Source organism: Acanthaster planci, linkage group LG19 (assembly GCF_054643075.1).
Source record: "Acanthaster planci isolate LZ-2023a linkage group LG19, COTS_SCS, whole genome shotgun sequence".
Lineage (NCBI taxonomy): Eukaryota > Metazoa > Echinodermata > Asteroidea > Valvatida > Acanthasteridae > Acanthaster > Acanthaster planci.
In genome coordinates, this window is record NC_141795.1 from 6541580 (window position 1) to 6565134 (window position 23555).

A 23555-nucleotide genomic window follows, 5' to 3' on the forward strand; every position below is an offset into this window, starting at 1 on the left:
TAAACTGTAAAATGGCGCTGAAATCCCCTCCCCCAACTGAAGTGAATGTTGCTAGCTGTGCTGGTACATAATGTCCAGATGCAGTCGTTTCTGAACACCAGCCTGTGATGACTGAAGCACACGTACTGCCCTCGGGACTCCCAAAATGTAGAGAAACATGGACGATATAACTGTGAGAACATTCTGTCAAGTTACAGATACAATTTTGTTCAAATAAACTCGGATTTGGTTTGTGGTCAATTCTTTTTGTAGCCAACTCCTGAGTCAACTTGGTCCCACATCAATCTCACCCAGACTGATGAATAACATTACGTTTGCTCCGCCCCAGCTCCTTTCCAAAATTTAACCCAGCTACGAGGACGTGCGCCCTCTATTGACATTTTTCTAATCATCATGGCGGCCCCCGGAGGTATCGATTTGGAGCTTAAGAAGGTAAATCCATCAAATGTCATATTGTCCCCTTTCCATTCAGTATCTATGACAGAAATCGAACGTAACGTAGTCTAATATATGCTGTAGACTTTGTTTACAATTTGATTCAAATGTTAGTCGTCTTTAAATGATTAAATTAGGTTTTCGTAGGCATAGTATAACCTAGTAAAACTGCTCGACCTATGAGCTATAAAAAAGGAGTCACACACACGTTGGCCCAGCAAACTTGTAGGAAAACACTTAACGTTAGATTTTTCCGAGCAATAGGGTTTGTGTTAGTATTATGCTTTCTTTCCCAAATATGCTTAGGCCTTTCATGCTTATGATATCACATTGATTGCATATGAAACAGAAAAGATGAAACATGTCGAATGAAGAACACAGATTTACACAATACGCACAAGCCTTCACAAATTATATTTACCATGCCAACCAACCGCCAGGCATTCCAGGAGCTACAGATTAAGATGATTGACACCTCCCAGCAACTGAAGATAGCCGACGCCCAGATTGATCAGCTCAAGAGGCAGAAGGACCACGCCCGCCTGACAGACAAGGAAATCTCGCAGCTTCCGGCCAACACAAGGGTCTACGAAGGTGTCGGACGAATGTGAGTAGAAAGAGATCCCACCCAACTCCATGAAAAATTTTGGCTTTGAACCTTAGTGAATCCACGGAAAGTCAGCAAGTGTGTAGGATTGGTTGAGGAGGTAAAACATAGTGGCTAGGGTAAGTGTGGGAATTTTCGACCAGGAGGAGAATTTGACCAAATGGATTCAAAAACTACACAGCTGGTCGAATTTCGTGATTTTCTTATGTGGTCCAATACCCCCACCTTTACCCTAATTTTTTTGTATGGGATTGCAGAGCGTGAAATTAGAGTTGAACATCGGACATTTTCGGAGCACTTATTGTGTTTGTCTGAACAAAATCAAAGATGCTCAGACAAATTGTCTGACCAACATATCAATAACAGCTCTTAAAATATCAACACAATATATGGGATTAAGGCGTCCGATTTATTATTAGTTTTGTGTTAGAATTACGCTAGTTACGCCCAAGGCATTCATCAGGGCTGATCGCTCATCACCGGCCCATGTCACCCAGCGCCATGCGTGTATGTACCTATATACTTTACTTGTACAGACATGAAATTGCCCCATAATTCTTTGCGCTTTGTCAACATCAATGTTTCCCTATCACAGTGGTGAAAACACATGCGCAAAGCTCTATGCATTAAATGAACCTGCTCTGGTTCCCGCCTCGTCGCACCCATGTAAAAGAATGCATGATGGAACTGTAGCTATCGGTACCAGTCTGTACTGTACAGTAGCACTCTTCATTGGCTGTACATGTTGCAAATGCAAAAGGTTACATTACAACTCTACCTTGTATTTAATAATGTAATGGCAGAACAAACTTGATTGTGTTATGACATTTTGTCCGAGCATGAGCACTTTTTTGGTCTAATTTTGCACTCTAGAATGGAATGTCTCTTGAAAATTGCAACTTTATAAGTATGACGTTCCTTGTTGACTGCAACGGCAGATTATTAGAAATATCAAGATAGTTTCCAGTAAAAATGTCTCTGGTATTAGAGTTGTTATTCCACAACTGTGACATTTGCCCAACTATAGTTGAGACCGTCCTAACTACAGTGTGACAGTTGGGCCAGCCAAACTTTAGCACGGAGCACCAGTAGTGTAACGTCAGTCGTTTTGTTTATGTTGGTAGTTCATGCAAAGAGAGTGTTCTTTCTACTGCCCAATGGGCATATTTTGAATGATTTCTGTTTGGGTTTAAGCTGCAAAAGGGAAGTTGAGATATACTCTGTACAAATTTGCCGACTATAATAGTTGAGCCAGCTCCACTACAGCACTACAGTTGGGAGTGTCCCGACTATTGTTGGAACAGATGCTATAATACAGACAGACAGACAGCCCACCCGCCCGACAGACAGACAGACACCATACTTGAAGCCCAACAATAAGAGCCATTGTATGTAGCCATGTGGCTCATCTGTCTTTATACATTGCAGTTTCATCCATATTTTGGATATTTTGGTCAATCTGGGCCTGCTTTGTATAAGTATATTAGAGATAAGTTTGATCCAATAACAGATGCAGACACAGCAACATGTGATACTGTGAGTTCCAATCAGAACCATACCTTCTCTTATGAGAATTGCGTTATTACTTCTGTCATTCCACAGTCTTGTGAGATGTGAGAAACTGACAAATGAAAACATCCAAGGAGTACACCGAGCCTTTGCTCTTTAAACTTCACAGCCCTTTAGAAATTTCTCTTTTGTTATAAAATACGTGATCGATTGATAAAAGATGTGACCTCTGTGGAGAGGCATTTTATTTGCATGACTTGGAATCCATGTGGTGTAAGATAAATGGTTGCATGTTGCAAGCAGGCTTTCATCCAGGACGGAAACTCTACACATATCTGCCTGCCCCTTCCCAGCCAAGCTTAAAACCTGGGGAGGCCTCTTCCAGGAAACTTGTTGAAATGATTGCCTTCAATCTGTTCTTAGGCCATGTTTTCACTATACCCAATATTTTGAATGGAGTTTGAAGACTTGATCGCCTGTGCTCAAGATTTCATATGCAACAAATTAGGGCTTGTAAATTTTGAACAAGCAAAGAATGCCTGTTCCAATTTGGTTTTGCCAGTCCTTAACCCTAACAGTCCTCCAACAAGTGAAGGATTGAGGAGTGTTAGGGTTAAGACAGGTGGTTAGATGAGACACTGTTGCAATGTCCAGCTTATTCTGCAAAACGAAGGGAAAACATAACATAAGTCCTATGCTATCCTAATGTGCATTTTTTTCCAAAGTACTTCCATCTTTGAAACGTCCTTGTCAAGTTGTATACAGTTTCATTGTGTGTATTAATAAGCAAAAAGCCCATGCCTTAAAAACATTGAAAAGGAAAAAAAGAGAACCATGAGACTAGAAGAAATAACCTACCAGTACTTTATCCAGGATTTGTGGAAACATGGCACCATACATGTACAACTTTTACACCAACAAGCAATGTTAGGAACTAGTTCTAGGATTTAAACAGATGATTCACTAATCTTCCAAATATCAAAAGACTTTGATGACACAGTGTGTCTGTCACAGTCTAGTCCAAATGTCACCGACGTCAACTGGTACCCATGCACAATCACTGCAGGTTCTAAGAACTCTTAACTTTTACTGTCTGAGGCGAAGTAGAAAGTCTGTGACCAAGACTCTGCAAAGAAGTCTGGATCATCATTTTAATGGCTCTAAGATCTAGGGCCCGTCCACTAACTAGAATTTCTTCTCCATTTCTTCCCCCTTTTCCTTCTTTGCCCCTCCCGCGCTCCTCCCCGGGTATTTTGCCCTAAAAAACACTCTTGCTCTGTTGTAATTGAGGCCTTGAATAGAATTATTCAAGTGGAACTTTGGAGGTGAGATGAAAGGGTTGAACATTGCGTTATGATAGATGTAGAGTTTGCAGGGGTGAGCTCTGTGCAGAAAGGGTTAGCTTGCGTGGAGTTGTTTGTTTAGTGTCAAGTTCACCAAGGGCGAGTTGACCAGCATTCACGTCACACTCCACAAATGCAGCTGGCTCCATTGGAAGCCGTGCATCGGAAGTTGCAATTTGCCAAAAAGGCTACCATGTCCCGATTTCAACTCAACCTGTCGACAATGGAAATCTAAAAGCCCTTGTTTGTCAAGTTACGTGGGCAGGAAGTCGGAAATGCAGGAAGAATTAACAGCTGGAGGAAAGCCAACTTGTGGACAGAGGCCGTCAAAGTCATGATACGACATGGAGGATGACAGGGGACGGCTTCTAAAATTATGAACTTGATGGTTGTCGACCCAATGGTGACATTGGAATGTTTTCACCCTAACCCCCAGGCCCTTTTGGCTAGGGATCCTCCTCAGTCCTCCAGAATCCTCCAATTTTGGGGGTGAAATCCTCCAAAATTTCTTGAAAATGTTACTTAGAGGTGTGCCTACTACCTCAATCCTTCCAAATCCTTTGGCCATTCCTGTCCTTATGTTGAGACAGTGTGAATGGCGTTCTTGAGCAGTGCGGTCGGTTTAAAAGAAATACTGGGCTGAATTTATGCATGACTAAGCAAAAACAACACAAGGTCTAACCCATGACCTTCTCTCATGGCATCCTTTGTAATATGCCATACACTTTTGCCATTCACCCTCAATCCTCCAAAACCACCCAAAGGATTTTGGAGGATTGAGGAGGGTTAGGGTTAATATCCCACAGATCCAATGCCCTACTTCATGCTTTACAGTGCTAAAGGTTTAATAATTTCCTTGACTTAACACCGCCCCCCTGGAAGAAAAAGCTTAAAGCTCCAACTTTGTGGAAGAGGGGATTTATTCTTGACCATCATAAGTTAGTGAGTCTGTGTGCCCAAACCGTCTTTCCTGTGAATGGACGTGCCACGATACTATATGTTTAATACTTCTGGCTTTATTCTCATTGGGAACAAGTTGTTTTCCAAGTGAAGCCTACCCTAATTCCCAGCAGAGCATTCCATGTGGTTCTTCTGCACTATTAAAAAAAATGCTGTGATGTAACTGCTGCAACATTCCATTGCTAATTTTAATTGAAGTCCATCCTTATTTTTGTCTTGTTTGGTGCTCCTTATTTTGACAGGTTTCTTCTGCAGGATATTGCCAAAGTCAGGGAAGCGTTGGACGGCAGGGTCCAGACAGCTGACGATAAGATCAAGAAGTTACAGGTAGTTTGACACTTAGATTGATCCCCACTTTGCCCAGCTTCTTCAGTGATTGTTTAAAATCTGCTCACATGAAACTAAGGTTTAGAAAAGCTGAAAGTTGGTTTTAAGGTCCAATGTTAAAGTTTTTGTTTGATAAGACATTAATATGTTTTATTTGCAGAACATGTGAAATTTGAGGCAATGATAGCCTTTGCGTTTTTAATCTTGTTTAAACAAACACCACACATGTATGTAAACAAACACTAAATTAGGCAGTGACTTTGTTGAAATGAATAAAATCCTGAAGTTTGATATTTTGTCCTTCCGTACTGTGACGGCAATGCTTGTTAGCACCAGATTTTTGCAATAGTGAGTCACCGGTATAAATGAAGTATCCCAACAATTGTTAATATTTGTATTGCCCCAATCCCAAAGTATTTCCCAAGAAAATGAAATAAATGCATTACCAGCTTCTTTTCCTACCTTTTTTAACATTTTAAACACGAAAATGATAGAATCCAAGGAAAAAACCTCGGTAAAATTTTGATAATCAAAGACAGATATCACTAATGGTCATTTATGTCAGGAGGGATAGTCACTAGTTCTACCTAGGCTGCCTACAGCTTATGTCGTTTCTTTTTGTAACCCTGAATTTGCTCATTTCTTGCAGAACAACAAGGCCTACTTGGAGCGAACCCTCAAGGAAAGTGAGACTAACCTGAGAGAGATGGTGGCTCAGAAACAGGCTGCCAGGTCTTGATCTTTCCTGCCCCCGTTGTAAAAAGAAAAAGTTCTGCGTGAAGCGTGAAATTGTATTTGTCTTAGGGATAGTAGAGGCCAGTGTGACCAGTCTGAAATTGTACCAAGAGTTCTCTCTGTCGATAGCAGTTGATGTCGGGACGTGAATTCCAGTGCAATTTTAGCTGTTGTTTGATGCCAGCCCATGTGGGCTGTGTATGCATATGTACATCACAGCCATGTTTGAGATCGGCGGGCTTTCCAAACAGTCTCAATTCAGGACAGTTGTCTTAAATGGCTGTCCCCTCTTGCCTTGCAAGGACTTGGATTCTTCGTAAATGAGCATGTCACTCTGCCAAGGAGAACTTCTGTGGTTCACAATTATCCTTGTTTTAATGCTTAAAATTTCTGAACATATGTTGGCTGTTCAACTGACAGAAATGTAAAATGTAACTTAACCACAAGCTCAGTGAAAGGTGATCTTTAAATGTTCGGTTGATTCCAGTCATGTTTGCCTAAACACTGTAGTGAAATGTCTTAAACCTTCAAAATTGTGGTTCATAGCATACATAAAAAAACCCAAAAATATGTTTCTTTTCATTCCAAACATATTTTGGAGTAATTTGGCGAAACATAAAATTATGACCCAGTATTGAATTATTTTGAAAGGCTAACCCCTTGTAATTTTTTTCAAATTTTTGCATTTTGAATTTCTATTAAAATCGACATCTATATACTTTAAAACGAACGAAAATACATTTGTTTTGATTTAAAAGTTCTTTTTGAGTAATTTGGAGAAACATTAATTTTTGGCCAAAATTTAATTATTTTGCAAGGCTAACCCCTTGTGATTTTTTCAAATTTTTGCATTTTGAATTTCTATTAAAATCGACATCTATATACTTTAAAAAGAACGAAAATACATTTGTTTTGATTTAAAACCTCTTTTTGAGTAATTTGGAGAAACATTAATTTTTGGCCAAAATTTAATAATTTTGCAAGGCTAACCCCTTGTAATTTTTTCAAATTTTTGCATTTTGAATTTCTATTAAAATCGACATCTATATACTTTGAAAAGAACGAAAATGTTATTCTTTTCATTCAAACCTTCTTTCTGAGTAATTTGGAGAAACATGAAATTTTGGCCAAAATTTTATTATTCTGCAAGGCTAACCCCTTGTAATTTTTTTCAAATTTTTGCATTTTGAATTTCTATTAAAATCGACATCTATATACTTTAAAAAGAACGAAAATACATTTGTTTTGATTTAAAACTTCTTTTTGAGTAATTTGGAGAAACATTAATTTTTGGCCAAAATTTAATTATTTTGCAAGGCTAACCCCTTGTAATTTTTCCAAATTTTTGCATTTTGAATTTCTATTAAAATCGACATCTATATACTTTAAAAAGAACGAAAATACATTTGTTTTGATTTAAAACTTCTTTTTGAGTAATTTGGAGAAACATTAATTTTTGGCCAAAATTTAATAATTTTGCAAGGCAAACCCCTTGTAATTTTTTTCAAATTTTTGCATTTTGAATTTCTATTAAAATCGACATCTATATACTTTAAAACGAACGAAAATACATTTGTTTTGATTTAAAAGTTCTTTTTGAGTAATTTGGAGAAACATTAATTTTTGGCCAAAATTTAATAATTTTGCAAGGCTAACCCCTTGTAATTTTTTCAAATTTTTGCATTTTGAATTTCTATTAAAATCGACATCTGTATACTTTGAAAAGAACGAAAATGTTATTCTTTTCATTCAAACCTTCTTTCTGAGTAATTTTGAGAAACATTAAATTTTGGCTAAAATTTAATAATTTTGCAAGGCTAACCCCTTGTAATTTTTTCAAATTTTTGCATTTTGAATTTCTATTAAAATCGACATCTGTATACTTTGAAAAGAACGAAAATGTTATTCTTTTCATTCAAACCTTCTTTCTGAGTAATTTTGAGAAACATTAAATTTTGGCTAAAATTTAATAATTTTGCAAGGCTAACCCCTTGTAATTTTTTTCAAATTTTTGCACTTTGAATTTCTATTAAAATCGAGATCTATATACTTTATAAAGGACGAAAACACATTTGTTTTGATTTAAAAGATCTTTTTGAGTAATTTGGAGAAGCATTAATTTTTGGCCAAAATTTAATTATTTTGCAAGGCTAACCCCTTGTGATTTTTTCAAATTTTTGCATTTTGAATTTCTATTAAAATCGACATCTATATACTTTAAAACGAACGAAAATACATTTGTTTTGATTTAAAACTTCTTTTTGAGTAATTTGGAGAAACATTAATTTTTGGCCAAAATTTAATAATTTTGCAAGGCTAACCCCTTGTAATTTTTTCAAATTTTTGCATTTTGAATTTCTATTAAAATCGACATCTGTATACTTTGAAAAGAACGAAAATGTTATTCTTTTCATTCAAACCTTCTTTCTGAGTAATTTTGAGAAACATTAAATTTTGGCCAAAATTTAATTATTTTGCAAGGCTAACCCCTTGTAATTTTTTCAAATTTTTGCATTTTGAATTTCTATTAAAATCGACATCTATATACTTTAAAAAGAACGAAAATACATTTGTTTTGATTTAAAACTTCTTTTTGAGCAATTTGGAGAAACATTAATTTTTGGCCAAAATTTAATTATTTTGCAAGGCTAACCCCTTGTAATTTTTTTCAAATTTTTGCATTTTGAATTTCTATTAAAATCGACATCTATAAACTTTCAAAAGAACGAAAATAATTTTGTTTTCATTTAAAACTTCTTTTTGAGTAATTTGGAAAAACATTAATTTTTGGCCAAAATTTAATAATTTTGCAAGGCTAACCCCTTGTAATTTTTTCAAATTTTTGCATTTTGAATTTCTATTAAAATCGACATCTGTATACTTTGAAAAGAACGAAAATGTTATTCTTTTCATTCAAACCTTCTTTCTGAGTAATTTTGAGAAACATGAAATTTTGGCCAAAATTTAATTATTTTGCAAGGCTAACCCCTTGTAATTTTTTCAAATTTTTGCATTTTGAATTTCTATTAAAATCGACATCTATATACTTTAAAACGAACGAAAATACATTTGTTTTGATTTAAAACTTCTTTTTGAGTAATTTGGAGAAACATTAATTTTTGGCCAAAATTTAATAATTTTGCAAGGCTAACCCCTTGTAATTTTTTCAAATTTTTGCATTTTGAATGTCTATTCAAATCGACATCTGTATACTTTGAAAAGAACGAAAATGTTATTCTTTTCATTCAAACCTTCTTTCTGAGTAATTTTGAGAAACATTAAATTTTGGCCAAAATTTAATTATTTTGCAAGGCTAACCCCTTGTAATTTTTTCAAATTTTTGCATTTTGAATTTCTATTAAAATCGACATCTATATACTTTAAAAAGAACGAAAATACATTTGTTTTGATTTAAAACTTCTTTTTGAGCAATTTGGAGAAACATTAATTTTTGGCCAAAATTTAATAATTTTGCAAGGCTAACCCCTTGTAATTTTTTCAAATTTTTGCATTTTGAATTTCTATTAAAATCGACATCTGTATACTTTGAAAAGAACGAAAATGTTATTCTTTTCATTCAAACCTTCTTTCTGAGTAATTTTGAGAAACATTAAATTTTGGCTAAAATTTAATTATTTTGCAAGGCTAACCCCTTGTAATTTTTTTCAAATTTTTGCACTTTGAATTTCCATTAAAATCGACATCTATATACTTTAAAAAGAACGAAAATGTTATTCTTTTCATTCAAAACTTCTTTCTGAAAAATTTTGAGAAACATTAAATTTTGGCCAAAATTTAATAATTTTGCAAGGCTAACCCCTTGTAATTTTTTTCAAATTTTTGCATTTTGAATTTCTATTAAAATCGAGATCAATATACTTTAAAAAGAACGAAAATACTTTTGTTTTGATTTAAAACTTCTTTTTGAGAAATTTGGAGAAACATTAATTTTTGGCCAAAATTTAATAATTTTGCAAGGCTAACCCCTTGTAATTTTTTCAAATTTTTGCATTTTGAATTTCTATTCAAATCGACATCTGTATACTTTGAAAAGAACGAAAATGTTATTCTTTTCATTCAAACCTTCTTTCTGAGTAATTTTGAGAAACATTAAATTTTGGCCAAAATTTAATTATTTTGCAAGGCTAACCCCTTGTAATTTTTTCAAATTTTTGCATTTTGAATTTCTATTAAAATCGACATCTATATACTTTCAAAAGAACGAAAATAATTTTGTTTTCATTTAAAACTTCTTTTTGAGTAATTTGGAGAAACATTAATTTTTGGCCAAAATTTAATAATTTTGCAAGGCTAACCCCTTGTAATTTTTTCAAATTTTTGCATTTTGAATTTCTATTAAAATCGACATCTGTATACTTTGAAAAGCACGAAAATGTTATTCTTTTCATTCAAACCTTCTTTCTGAGTAATTTTGAGAAACATTAAATTTTGGCCAAAATTTAATTATTTTGCAAGGCTAACCCCTTGTAATTTTTTCAAATTTTTGCATTTTTAATTTTCATTAAAATCGAGATCTACATATTTCAAACAAAGTTGCAGTTTATATTACATCCTAGCTGTGAAAAATAATTTTTGAAAAATTCCCCTCCCTCGAAAAAGTCGACAGGGGTTAGCGTTCCAATTGTTTTTAATTTATGAGCTGTGAAAAATCATGAAAAATTGCCCCCTCCCTTCAAAAAAGTTGCAAAGGATTAGCCCTGCAATTTTTATTCAATTTGGAATTATAAAACCTTTTTCAAAATTTTCTGCAACCTGAAAAAAGTGGCAAGGCTTCCCTTTGCAGTACTGTAATACTGTTGAAACCTATGGATGTGACTGCTGAAATTTCAGGGGGGTGTAACATGACATGAATTCCCTGTATTGGTTTCGTATTCCTTCCATATTTGCGTCAGAGTGATGAATATTTATTATACATTCCATCAGGATAACTTGAATATTACAATTCCTCATTTTATACAATAACTACTGGTGAGTGTAATATTAGGTATAATATAAATCGACATGTATTTACAAACAGGAATGGTAAACTGCCCTTTTCAACAGCTCTTAAGCTTAAAAAAGTTCCCCTCATTTCCTGGATATGCCCTCTCAGATATCGGATCCTGGACGTTCAAGACCACATCTCCGGCCAGAAGCTCCAGTGCATCTGTCAATTTAATACCGTAGGCTGTCAACTCCCAGAAGAAACTCCTAAAATGATGACCCCCTGTTACTTGTGTGTCAGAATAAAAGTTATATCCAATAAGTCCTTCATTCAATAAAACATCAGGACTTGTGGATAATATCTCGAAGTTACTCACGGGGGAAAAATCAGGCATACGTTTCTACTGCATATTACAAAAACATGTGCACCAATTAATGGAGTCATAATTGTTTCTATGGAAAATGGAAGACACTTCATTTAAATAAGTACGTCAAGAACCAATGTCAACTAACATACAATTTGCCCATGGATGGATACCACAGAGAATATGAAACAAAGATGCAGATTGGTGTAGAGCTGGACGGTGTAATTCCACAGTGTATTTCAGTCCAATCCTTGCGACATATACGTCTTTGTTTTGGGGGCTGTATCCAAATCTGTTGTTTAGAGCTAGGTTTAGGTCATCATTCCATTGGACACATGAGGCAATATGCCGACAATAGACACAGCAGTTACTCTGGAATTCCATGCAGGACACGGCATGGACATGACATTTCATGAAGTGAACTGATGGGGGGGGCGGTTCTCCATTCCCTCTCATACACTCTCCCTGCATATCCCAATGCCCACTTCATAAGCCACATTACATCAATAGGTCACTGTATAAATTTGGATCCACAGGGACATTTTCATGACCCTACTATCCTGTGTAGATTAAATTGACATTACTGCATTACTCTCGGAAATTAAAGAATGCATTCTTAACTCACAAAATCACTTGTCAGATGTGACAGGGACATAAAAAAATCGGACTGAACATTTATAGAATGCCCCTAACTGGACATGCTATGATAATTACACTCTGGAGATACAAGAAATTCACACACTTTCATTGAAGTTCATGTTCAGCGGTATGATTCTGATGCAACTTTGTTGATGAGGCACCAATCATCTACAAGAGTCATCACTTAAGAGGCATCAATCATCTACAAGAGTCATCACTTATGAGGCATCAATCATCAACAAGAGTCATCACTTGTTAGAGTGAGCCAGTCAGAATCTGTCCTATCCTGTCTGTCAAACATATGAGGTAGTCTGCTCAAAACGCCCTCTGAATTTCAGAATATTTGATAACTTACTACAACTGTGATATGAGTGTTGTGCATTTCACTTGTGAGTTTTTTGCGAGAATTACAATTATACTCTCAACCTTAAATATGGAAGCATGTCAACTGATGAAGGATTACCCTTCTGTCTTTACTCTGCAACCAATAAGTCATTTCTCGCATTTCCATTATTACGTCTTCACAGCACACTCTACAACAAATATTCAATTTCCTCCGCCAACTATTGCTCCTGGATCCACTTTGTATCAACCTAAAATTTCTCATCAACTGTTCAGTCCTGGATTTTTTCATAAATACATTACATTCCTAATCCTATACATTAAAAAGAGCACCAAAATTTTATTACATTCCTCAATTACAACCCAATTTTGAGTAACAAGTCTTAAAAGGACCCTTTGGAGAATATTAAAGTAAAGCAAAACACACAACAACGTTGCTTTTGGAAGACTGCGTGTTCTATTTACATCTAGGTTTCTGACAGGCAAGGCCAAGATATCAAGTATATGACACTCTCCCCTTGGCCTGGCATCCAAACATACCGAGCGCACTTTGCCGAGGTCAGAGTTGAAAGGAAAATGCAACCAACCTCAGAAGACATTGTTCACAACCGGTTAAAACAACATCTCCATTCCATGTGGAAAACTTGGTCTTGCTCTGTCATTCCACAGGGCTTCATAATTCCGGTCCTCTTTTCCCAGACTGTCATAAAAATTCCACGGACCAATTGGTACCCCCACCAGCTAACTTACCTGGTGTCCAAGAATAAACATTAAGCCATTCAAGCAATTGGTCTGGTTTAAACCTACACCAAGATTTCTCTTAACTAGGATTTCTCGACACAATAGTCAGAGTAACTTCACATGAAACCAGTGTAGCCCCATTCCACTGGTTTTTAACATTTAAATGGCAGCTAAATGTTCATTATCTCATATAAAAATATATATCTTGGCTATATACTTAGTCGCATCCATACCTGTCAAGTGTGGCCACCCAAGTCCCAAACAGTGGCCAATTGCCAAAGGTCTGATCATTCAAACCTGCAAATCAGCGGCAGCTTGGAATTCCATGCCTTGAGATATTGAAGTGAGTTTGCTATTCAAATCTCCTGGCCACTTTGCACCCATCAGGTGTCTTGCTGATCGTTTCTGATTGGACAAGCCAGTCAAAACTTGTTTGGAATTCTTGCATTAAACTTTGGGCGTGGTTACAAGTAATCGAGCCACGCCTACCTTGTGCACCAAGGAAGAGAGTGAGGCACGCATGACTCACTTGGAATTCTTGGGTATGAGTTTTGGCGTGTTCACGTATACATTGTCTGGCCAAGCCCGTCTGGTGCCCACCACTCTATCGTACTGGTTCTCCGTGCTTGGGGGGGCGGTGGGTGGAGACTGGGCATCGCCATCGATGTCTACGTAGTCCTCGTTTTGCTTCAGTTGTAACTGCTCCTGCTCCATGGACAGTTTCCGGTGTAGGAGGGCGTGGGCAGCCACGCCCCCGGCCAGCTTGAAGGTAGGCTTAGGCATGATGACTGGTGCTCCCTTCCGTGGAGTCTGGTAACCGCATGGCCCTACCCGCCGCAGGGTAGGGATGTGGGCCGGTTCCATGTAACGTTCAGTCTCTGCAGGGTGGGTAGGGGCCTTCCGCTTGCAGGAATGATAGAGGGGTAGTGTTGCTGAGGCCGAGGGTAGGGTTACTCTATCTGAAGAAGCTATCAACCTCTGTAGTAAGCAGAGAAAAGTTGAATGAGTCAGTCAACACTCAACATTCTGGTTGTAATTTTTAAAGAATTAGGTTTAACTGATGTCTGACAATCTGCCCCACAACACCACCACTAATGAGCAGGGATGGATGGATGGCCGAGTTGGGGAAGCATTGATATTTTGATGGTCAGTCCAACTTCATTCAATTTTCAGTTCCCTCCACAAAATTGATGGTGATTTTCTCTGACATAGATAACTTTAGTTCGAAAGGTTGAATTTTTTCAAGTGATTTTCTTATCTTCACCAAATCCCAAATTGAAAAAACATGTGAGGGGATAAGTTCTGGCTAGGAACCATGGCCGGTTCTGCTCTTCCCAGAAGGTTCCGTATTCATTTTCCACAGCACTTTCAAAACAACCGTAACAGAGGATGCCGACTCTCCCACTGGGAAAACATCACATGCCAACGTGTCACTGGGACAGGGTTGCCTGTATTCAACTCAACTTGCTGCCCCAGGTTTCCAAAATTAGACGCTCCTATCATAAACCAGTGACCCCACTTCCTGACTGTGCAACTTGATTTCTCTAGGAAGGCATATTTGAGATTCTGAGTGGCATATCATTTGCACTGAAAATTCAAATAAATGACAACAGAACAGAACAAACTGAACGGCAAGGCACCAAGATTACTTGGAGCACTAACTCTTGGAGATATTTGAACCACTCGAGTCTTCGATACATCAAGCCATACAGAAACTTCAAATGAATAATTTCTTGCCCTGCACTACTTAAGTTGCATATGAAATGCACTTCTTCTTGCAACAGACATTGTTAGGTTACAAAATGGACCATCTATTCTTTAAACCCTCACAATTCTTCACACTTTCCATATCCATAGTCTTAAATTCAAGGACCACAAGCCGATTTTTCAATCTCTGCTGGCTTTGTGGTTTTTTTCTTCCTCCAATGCTTGTCTCGCCTGGTCCTCTTGTTTAAGAATTGAAGTGAGTCAGTCTGAGGTCAGAGGAAGCCCACAATCCCTGGTCTGAAAGTCCCAGAGGAATAAACCAACCCCCCCATCAACTTGTCCTTCTAAAGTGGTAAATTGGTCCCAAGCTTAAAGATTCATCACACCACCAGTGCAGCAGTTTCTACTGTGGATGTCCACAACTGTACACCATTTTTTTTTCATTGTTCCCGGGCAACACACAAAACAGTCTTACAATGGAGATGTAGGTTTGACTTATGGGCATAGATTTCCTAGCCGCTGCTTTATTCCACGCAATAAGTTGGCCTATAAGTGCAACCTCCACATGACGTTTTCCAATCCGTTCAAGTTTGGTTTCCTTCTCATTCAAAGTAATCTTCCCAACTGGATTCCCCTTCTAGTTTCAATTTTCTCTTTCCACATCCAATTCAATTCCCTACCTAACTTCTCATAACCTTTGACTTTAACTCCCAATTTGCTCCTTAATAATCATATAACAATAGATACAATAATAATCACATCCCCATATTAAGTTTCCTCCCTATTTACAGTTCTCCCTCTTAGAACTACCATTTCTTGTCATTTAAAGTTTCCAAATCTCAAATTCACTTTTCAGTAGGTTTTGCTTTTCATTTTGAAATTCCCCCTTTTGCTTTATCAATATAGGCTCCCTTTTAACACCATCTGCCAACTTTGTTCCAATATGAAATTACTGCCCCACTAAATGGTAACCAAAACGTCAGGAATACTTGGTAGCAAATTACAGAAAAAAAAAAAACAGAGCTCCAGCCCTTACAAGAATCACTCAGCATTCTGATTTTGCCGTACCTGGGGCTACAGCACACAGTTTGTTTTACGTGATCTGTTATCTTAACCCCTCTATCCACATAGCTCAACTTCCTAGAGGGGGGGGAGGAGTTAATTACTTGACATTGGTCACTTCCTGTCGGACCGGACCTGACCTGTGCCAGTGGCTCCCTCAGCTACTTGTCAAATGTAATTACGTCCCTTCTTGGGGACTCCTTTTTTTTAATCAGGTTTGAGATCACCGCTTTGTGGCAAAATTATATCCCTTCCGACTTTTTTTACGTGTGCGTCAGTGCAAACTTACATGTATTAATCCGAATATCTTGAAATTCTCAAATTTGGAATTTTTGACCTTACTGCTCGAGCTAAGCACTCGGTAGAATTTCATGAAATGAGTACAAAACTCTCAGATGGATTTCAAATTCAAGACAGTTTGTGGAACTTCAAGGTAATGATATCACCAACGTTGTACTTTAAGCTAAAGCCTGTTACAAATACCAACAAATTTCTGTTGAAGGACAACATCTGCTGTTTCTGTGTGTAGAAGTCTCCTGCTTCCCTGAACAGACAGAGTGTTTCCTGAAGTCATATAAATGCATCTTTCAAAGAAAGTCTCAACCAGATGTAAATGATCATCAATTACTCCGTCTGAGCTGGGAGAAGTGGTGGGGCCAAGGGCAAGGTGTTGGGACTTAAAATTCTTCTTTTAATAAGCACCTGCAGCCAAAGAGGGATTGCTCCAAGAACCACCTGTCTCTGGCCAGACTTGGCCGACCTTTGACACCCTCTCCTGCTCTTGGGCAAGGCCAGGTGGTGGACAGACTTGGCAAGCATCTGGTGTCTCAGACATTCAATGTTGTTCTTCAGATCTGCCTAATTGCTCATTTCCAGAGGCAAGATTTCCGTGCAACCATCAACTGATAACAACGGAGGTTCAAATCTCCTTGACAACTGTCACATTTACCAAAGAAAAACTCTTCAGATTTGCTGAGCATAATGCTTTGATTATATTTAAGGGCCTCTGAAATGCACTACGTTTAAGAGTGGACACAAACTGGTTAATATGGATAATATACTGAGGCAGTCATGGAAAAATATTTCTTCAGTTGTTCAAAGACTTTAAATTAGAGAGAATAATCAATTTCTTAGCCTTTTTACTTGTGTCAATCAATTCAGCAGGGAAGTAAAACTCCATGCTGGCCAGTGAAAACGCAGGGTAAATTTGCTTGGTGGACTCGTAATAAGTCTAAGTCTTAGATCTTTCAATACGCAATGTCTATCTTGAGGATGCCTGAACTCACCGTGGTGGCAACTGGTGAGGGTGGGGATGTCTGACCCTCAGTGGCAGCACTGTTGTTCTTGGGTCTGTCAGATTCCCGTCTGCAGTTGAGCCCATCCAGGGACTGCATACTGATCTCTGTGTGCAAGGCAGCTTTCGGAATCTTGGACCTGAAACAACAATGCACACAGTTAAGTTGAAAGAGAGGCTAGGGTAGCATACCTAGTCAAGTGAAAGAGAGGTTAGACTAGCATACCTAGTCAAGTGAAAGAGAGGCTAGACTAGCATGCCTTAGTTACTTGAATGGGGTGTAGCATAACAGCGCAACAATGCATATGAATGAAAATTTCCTTTTGACTTTTGTACTTATTTAAAGTGTAGTCATGCCTTTCAAAAGGTACATGATTTTTTCATGAGCATTCACAGTTTCTAAACAGTAAGCTAAATAGTGGCCTCTAGACACTCGACCAACATCACTTCAAAAAGTCAACGGAAACGGGTTAGGAACTGACAAACGAGGATGACTTCAATCATGAACGTTAGTACAATTAAACCTTGTTAATCAGAGTACTGTTCATACAACATTCTGCTTATAATACAGAATTTCTTGGAAATTTTAAAGTCCTAATCCTTTGTTCTTCATTGTTCTAATTCCTGAAAATACAAGGTTCCTATTATAAACAAGGTAATCTGTAAAGTTCAAAGGACCTCCTATTAATGAAATTCAACTGCCCGATAACATTTAAACTCCTTGCTTGTGAGACCAAGTCATGAGATCTTGGAGCAAGGACCAATTTACCTCTTTCTGTGGATGAGGCAAGCAATGCCGACGATGACGAGGAAGACTGGAACGAGTATTCCCACGGAGATGGCCGCTACCATGGCACCACTCATCCCGCTGGCTGGAATGATGGGCTTGACGTAGAGACAGCGTTCTCCGGCATAGCCAGTCTGACAACTACGGAAGGCAAAAATCAAGCCATTTCAGATGATTGGTGATAGTAAAGAGGGACCTATATTTTGCTGTCTAATAATGGTGCTCGCGGGTGAGTTTCAAGATAACAGCTTACTCAGCCAAAGTACGTCATGTTTGCTGATGACACCATAAGAATAAACGCCAGTTTGAGTCAATTTAGAGTGAGATTAATGCAGATTTAAGACTTCATTGTAAGCATTTACACCGTGAATGCCCAAAAGCCAAGCACAACTCAACTTCAGCAAACCCTGCGGTGAATCCTTCACTACTTCAAAATAATGCTACCGTTCCCTTCTTGCAACAAGCATGAATCAGCGTTTAAGATTTCAGGAACTTACAGGCAAGAGGGTTTCTTGATGTTGATTAACCAGCGACAAATTCCGCCGTTGACACAGTAGTAGCGATACTCTGGCCCGCACACCCCGAAGTGGGATGTATCCGGGGTTGTGGCCCGACCACCCACCACGTCGTCCGGGTACAAGGTGACTGTCGCTGGGTTACCACCAGCTGTGTCATCCCTGCCACCCATACTTTTGGTCAGACTGTTGGACGAGGCCGGAATATGGTGGCCCGGTGGTAGGGTGGAACGGGAGGCGGTGGTGGAACGAGGCGTGGCCAGGGCGGGGTGACGGCGTCTGGTTGCGCTGGCCATGGTGTAATGGCTTACAGGTGCTACGGTGGTCGTCGGGCGCTTGGTGGTGGTCCGTAAGGGGTAGGTGATCTGGGGTGGAGCTATTAACTCTGATCTGGGCGTCGTTGGGGCTGATAAACAAAAACGGCATCAATGCAGCAGTGACTCTACAGCATGTTACACTCAAGAACAAGTACACGTATGATACTCGGGGGTGTCAGAAAAAAGTATTAGTATTTCAGGGTGTTGAAAAAAGTGTACAATTGTGGGCAGAGCTCTTGCCAGTGGATGCTTCTGGTATAAATTCAAATGTGATTTATTCTCTGCTTCCCTCCAACAAACATAGAAAACATTACAAATTTCTGAGCCAAATGAACAGAGAGAGCTATTTCCAGCAACAAAGTAAGAAAATAAAAAAAATCTGAAAAAAAGTAGAATATCTGAAAATCTGAACAACAGGTTCTAATGAGCTGGAAACGATCGAGCGAACCCTTCATGCTAATCTTGCGGTTTTTGATCACTTGCACTTGCCAGTGGAGTTGCCCTCGTTGATAATTGATTCATAACAGAGCACAGAAATACGAGAGTGATTGACGCAGTGGGCTGGTCATTCAAGAGATTAACCTCGCCTTTCTTGGTCATACATGTCAAAAGTGATTTCCCGGTCACTGACCAAATAGTTATGACAAACTCGGACATGCCTGTTTGCGAACGTCACACAAACTTGAGAGTCGATTTCCACTGAGGGAAACTGCAATACGTGTTTGCCTGCAGACAAGTTCAATGCCAAATTTTTGGCCTTGGGCCACTAACTAAGCCTTTTGATCGACAAGACATTGCAGGTAAAAAACGAATGAAAATATTCCCATTTATTACAGAAAACAGGCTGTATTGCTGTATTGTATTGAAAGTCAGAAGCATCCCTCATCCTATCAATTCTCTCAACAGAACTATACCTTCCAAGCAGAAATTGTGTCTGGATTACTCAACACAAACTGACTGACAGTAAAAGATTCAAACTGGGAACTGGGGACTGAAAGTATCTATCTCTGGAAGCAACATAATGTTCCCAGAGCCTCCCTGGAGACATCAAGGCCTGTTAAATCATGACAGGAAATCAGCATGATCTGGCATTTTCTTCTTGGGGGCTGGGAGGGGACCATGGAAGTTATTCCTTTGCTGATTTCTCACCCATCGCACACCTTTAATCACAAGTCTCAAAGGGCAGGTGTCAGCCCCCGATGATTGAGTTAAGTTGAAAGTACTCTTGCCTACATACAGAATCACAAAAGCACGGTCCAGCTAGGAACCAGAAAACTTTAAACATTTGAAGTAATATTTACAATTTACAATCTTTATGGTGATCACTGCAATAACCCAATAATTCCCAGGTCTTAGCATTCTTGTAAGGCACTATTTTTCAATGTTTATACATTTTTCAATATCTATTCTTGCAGAAAAATGACAGAAAAAAAAAACAAAAATGCAAAAAAAATCCATACAGGAAATCCAAAGGGATTTCAAGGAGCCATTGAATTTTCCTCCAAAGTGGAAACCAGAAAAAATGGGACAGAATTGTCCCTGCCTGAAAAGAACTTGTCTGTGACACCAAACTGCATTTGTACTCGTCAAATAAAGAAAAAAGTAGCCACACACATTTCTTACATACTTTTCCAATAAACAAAAAGATAAAATGCAACGAACTTCATCACCAAACAATATCCAAAATTGGACAAAATTCCACATTCTAGGGAGGAACTATGGACAAAAGTTGGTCAGCCATTTTGAGAGAAATCAGTGGCAACACACAAAAGATTATGTACATTAGTTTCCATAGCAACAGCAGAGGAAGAAGAACATGAATATCATTTTATCGGTCACAAATTATGTTCACACTTGGGGAAGCATGAAATATAATCATTCTCAATTTCCTGAACTAACTTCCACACCAGAAATAAAAAAAAAATACTCAACAGATAACATATGCAGAAACTCAGCAACGTTATGAACTCAGTGCTCAAGGCAAATCCTTACCTACACAGGTATAACCATCGCCTTTATATCCCAGCCTGCAATGACAGTAGAAGCCCGGGTCCGTGTCCTCACAGAACGCATTGATGCTACAGTTGTGTCTGCCCGTGTAACATTCGTCTGTGGGGTTATGACAAACGGGAGAGGAGAGGGGGGTAATGTGAACAGGATGGACAGACCGGCTGATGATTTAGCACGGGAGGAGGGTGACACATACGTATTAACCTGTAACCCTGGGGGGGGGGGAGGTAGGGGGTATGGAATACTGAATCCACCATATGGGAATATGGGCCACATTTCCTGGAGAGGAGGAGGTTTGCAGGGGGCCTTAAACTGCGTCAAGGAAAGGTGAAAATTGGGATAACGTCATGCAATAATTAACACGTCGCATTACGAGGTTGGGACTGCACTATAATTCTGTAATCTTACTGTTATATAAAGGGTGGCGAAAGAGATATGGGGGGGGCGAGGGGAAGTGGTCTAGTTGCATCTTTATGATCAGCCAGTAAAAACTCTTGAATTTGTACAGTTGTCAAAATCATCACCTCTAACCCTCTTCCGGTGTTTTCTGAATAAACGGGGTTTTATTTCTAAAATCTTGTCTTTGTCTCTGTGTTCAACTTTAATTTGACTTTTGTGATCCGTTAAAAAGAGTTTTGAAAAAATTCTCTAGTCTGTGATCTCTTATCAAGCTACTAGAAGGTCATCAAGTAGACGAGTCTCTATTCAGGGAATTCAATTCAAAAATCCGAAGCCTGACACTGAGGACCAAAATAAGACTGAGGTGTCAAAACCTTTTTGTGAACTAATCAGAACCCTAGACCAGTTAACAACATGAAGCCGGCTAGATTCAACTACTAGAAATAAAGATATTCTGGTCACTGCTGGAATCAACAAAGGCTTAATTGTAAGATATCGCTTGATTCAGCCAGGGATCGGCTCAAGATCTTTATGGCTGTATTCAGTACAGAGCGTAACATTTTGTCCAAATTAAATGAAGAGACTTGTAATGTTCAGTCATCCCTGCGCGCCTTTCCTGTATATTGAGTCGTCCATGTTTGCAATTATTGCCAGTTGTGTTACACCCGACACGTGGATATTGGGTTTTTGCTCACGAATGTCAACAATAGCTTCACCGGTTAACTCACAAGCTTTAATTTTAATCTCTGGCGATGCCTCACTCACAACTATAAACAGAACTTCACAATGCATACATCCGGCTAAATGAAGACAGCACGAAATTCTGCCAAGAGTGGGCGGCACTGATTGCATAGTTTGCCACAAAAAATTGGCGGAGGTAAAGGTTTCCGATAATCCAACGGCCGTGAGCACAAAGTTTCTTGAACAGTTGTTTGTGTCACATCCGGTGGAACTGTACAACTTCATAACGATCCACTGTTTCGTGTTTAACACTTTCATGAAATCCACATTAATCTGTCTGCCAAGTAAAAAACACTGTGACATACATTAACTTCATGAGTATCTTTCTTTCACAAATCTTTCATGCTCAGTACAACATGATGGGATCATGTTTTATTCTCATCTGTATAAAGGTGGGGGTTCCAATTTTCGTAATCATTTTGTGACAAAAGCCATTAAATATGTACAGGGTTACAGCTAAGCTGGTTGGCGCCGGTCGGGGATCTCCATAGCGTTCTACCGTCCGGCACTAAGCTTGAAGTAACAGCCCACCGACCAGCACGAAATCCTTTAAAAACATCCCCCCCCAAAAAAAACATTAGTCACTATGAAATTTCATTTTTTTACCTAGAAAAATTGTTGAAAAATTGAACTTCTAATCAATTTGGAAAGTAAAACCCTGTGAAGAAGCAATCTAGAGTCCCGTTAAGCGGGCCCCTGGACCCCCCCCGGCCATGGCCCACGACACTCCGGTCGCTTCGCTCCCGCCATTACTGAATTTATCCTGCACTAAAGTATGGCTGGCTATAACACTGGATACATGTATATTTTTGCTTTGTTCACTGCATTTCACTTGAAAGGTTCTTTTCCTCTGCACTTCTATGTGAGGCCCGCAGAACCAACACCACACTTTTAAGACAGAGAGTACAATTCAGCTCAAAAACCAGAAACTATGATATGAGAGGCAAACAAGGAAGTCTGAACAGACGAAGGGCTGTATGAGAGGGGGGGGTGGAGAAAGAGGGGTTGGGAGGATAGATGACGCAGCTCAATGCCAGCATCACGCAGTGGTTAGATCACACAACCACCTGTCGGCTCAACATTCAATTTGAATCAACAGAGGAGACTCATAAACCAACTTGAGGTCCAGGAGTATTTATATGCATGGTACCATCAAGCTTGCAATCTGACACACCAACTCTCGGGGGCTTTCTACTTTTAGGCTTTCCAATAATAAAATCTAATAGTGTGATTTACAATGCGCCATACCATCTAGACCAAAGCTTTAAGCAACACCAGATAAAAAAGTAGACATTTCCACAGACAATTGGGACCAGGTGAATTACGAAGTATTTCTTGAATATTTAAATGGTCTGCAGTGATCTGATGTTGGAAGAGATAATGTTCCAAAATGAATGTCCAGCAATGACGAAGGCTTCGTCATACATGCAATCTCATGACAAAGCTCATAATTTCAATCTAATAGCACAGGAGAGCAGACCACCCAAGGGAATAAATCAGTATTTATATTGACAAATTAAATTTAGAGCAATTTATTTTTCGCTCATAAAATCTGAAGCATTCTTTAGTTCTTAAACATGTTTGCAAAGAAAACAAACTTTCTCTTGAAAAGAAAGGCTGTCTCATTCTTAATTCTGTCCTCTTCATCTACAGAAATTACTAATAGAGTAGAAAACAGACCAAAGGTCATTATCCCTTGGTTTGAAGACCTTGACCAACAAGTTACCCACCATTACTGGGGTCATTTTCTTCCTTTTTTTCCTCTCTTATTGCAGG

The 23555-nt window shown here is 38.6% G+C and overlaps 2 protein-coding genes across 4 annotated transcripts in view; one reads left to right on the forward strand and one right to left on the reverse strand.

The window, feature by feature from the left end:
* The first annotated feature begins 297 nt into the window (after nt 1–297).
* LOC110977561 (prefoldin subunit 1-like) lies at nt 298–6818 on the forward strand. Its single transcript, XM_022231796.2, has 4 exons — nt 298–432; nt 876–1042; nt 5097–5181; nt 5831–6818. The coding sequence occupies exons 1-4, from the start codon at nt 394–396 to the stop codon at nt 5918–5920; spliced, it is 381 nt and encodes a 126-aa protein (XP_022087488.1). The 5' UTR covers nt 298–393; the 3' UTR covers nt 5921–6818.
* A 4001-nt stretch (nt 6819–10819) lies between these two features.
* The window catches only part of LOC110977580 (low-density lipoprotein receptor-related protein 4-like), a 49214-nt gene continuing 36478 nt past the window's right edge, over nt 10820–23555 (reverse strand). For all 3 annotated transcript variants that reach the window (XM_022231825.2, XM_087130154.1, XM_022231826.2), the window contains 5 exons: nt 20622–20738; nt 18295–18718; nt 17780–17938; nt 17003–17150; nt 10820–13925 (listed from right to left, as the gene is read on the reverse strand). In XM_022231825.2, the coding sequence (XP_022087517.2) occupies nt 13473–13925; nt 17003–17150; nt 17780–17938; nt 18295–18718; nt 20622–20738 (1301 nt within the window). In that variant the 3' untranslated portion in view covers nt 10820–13472. The remainder of the gene's footprint in view (nt 13926–17002; nt 17151–17779; nt 17939–18294; nt 18719–20621; nt 20739–23555) is intronic.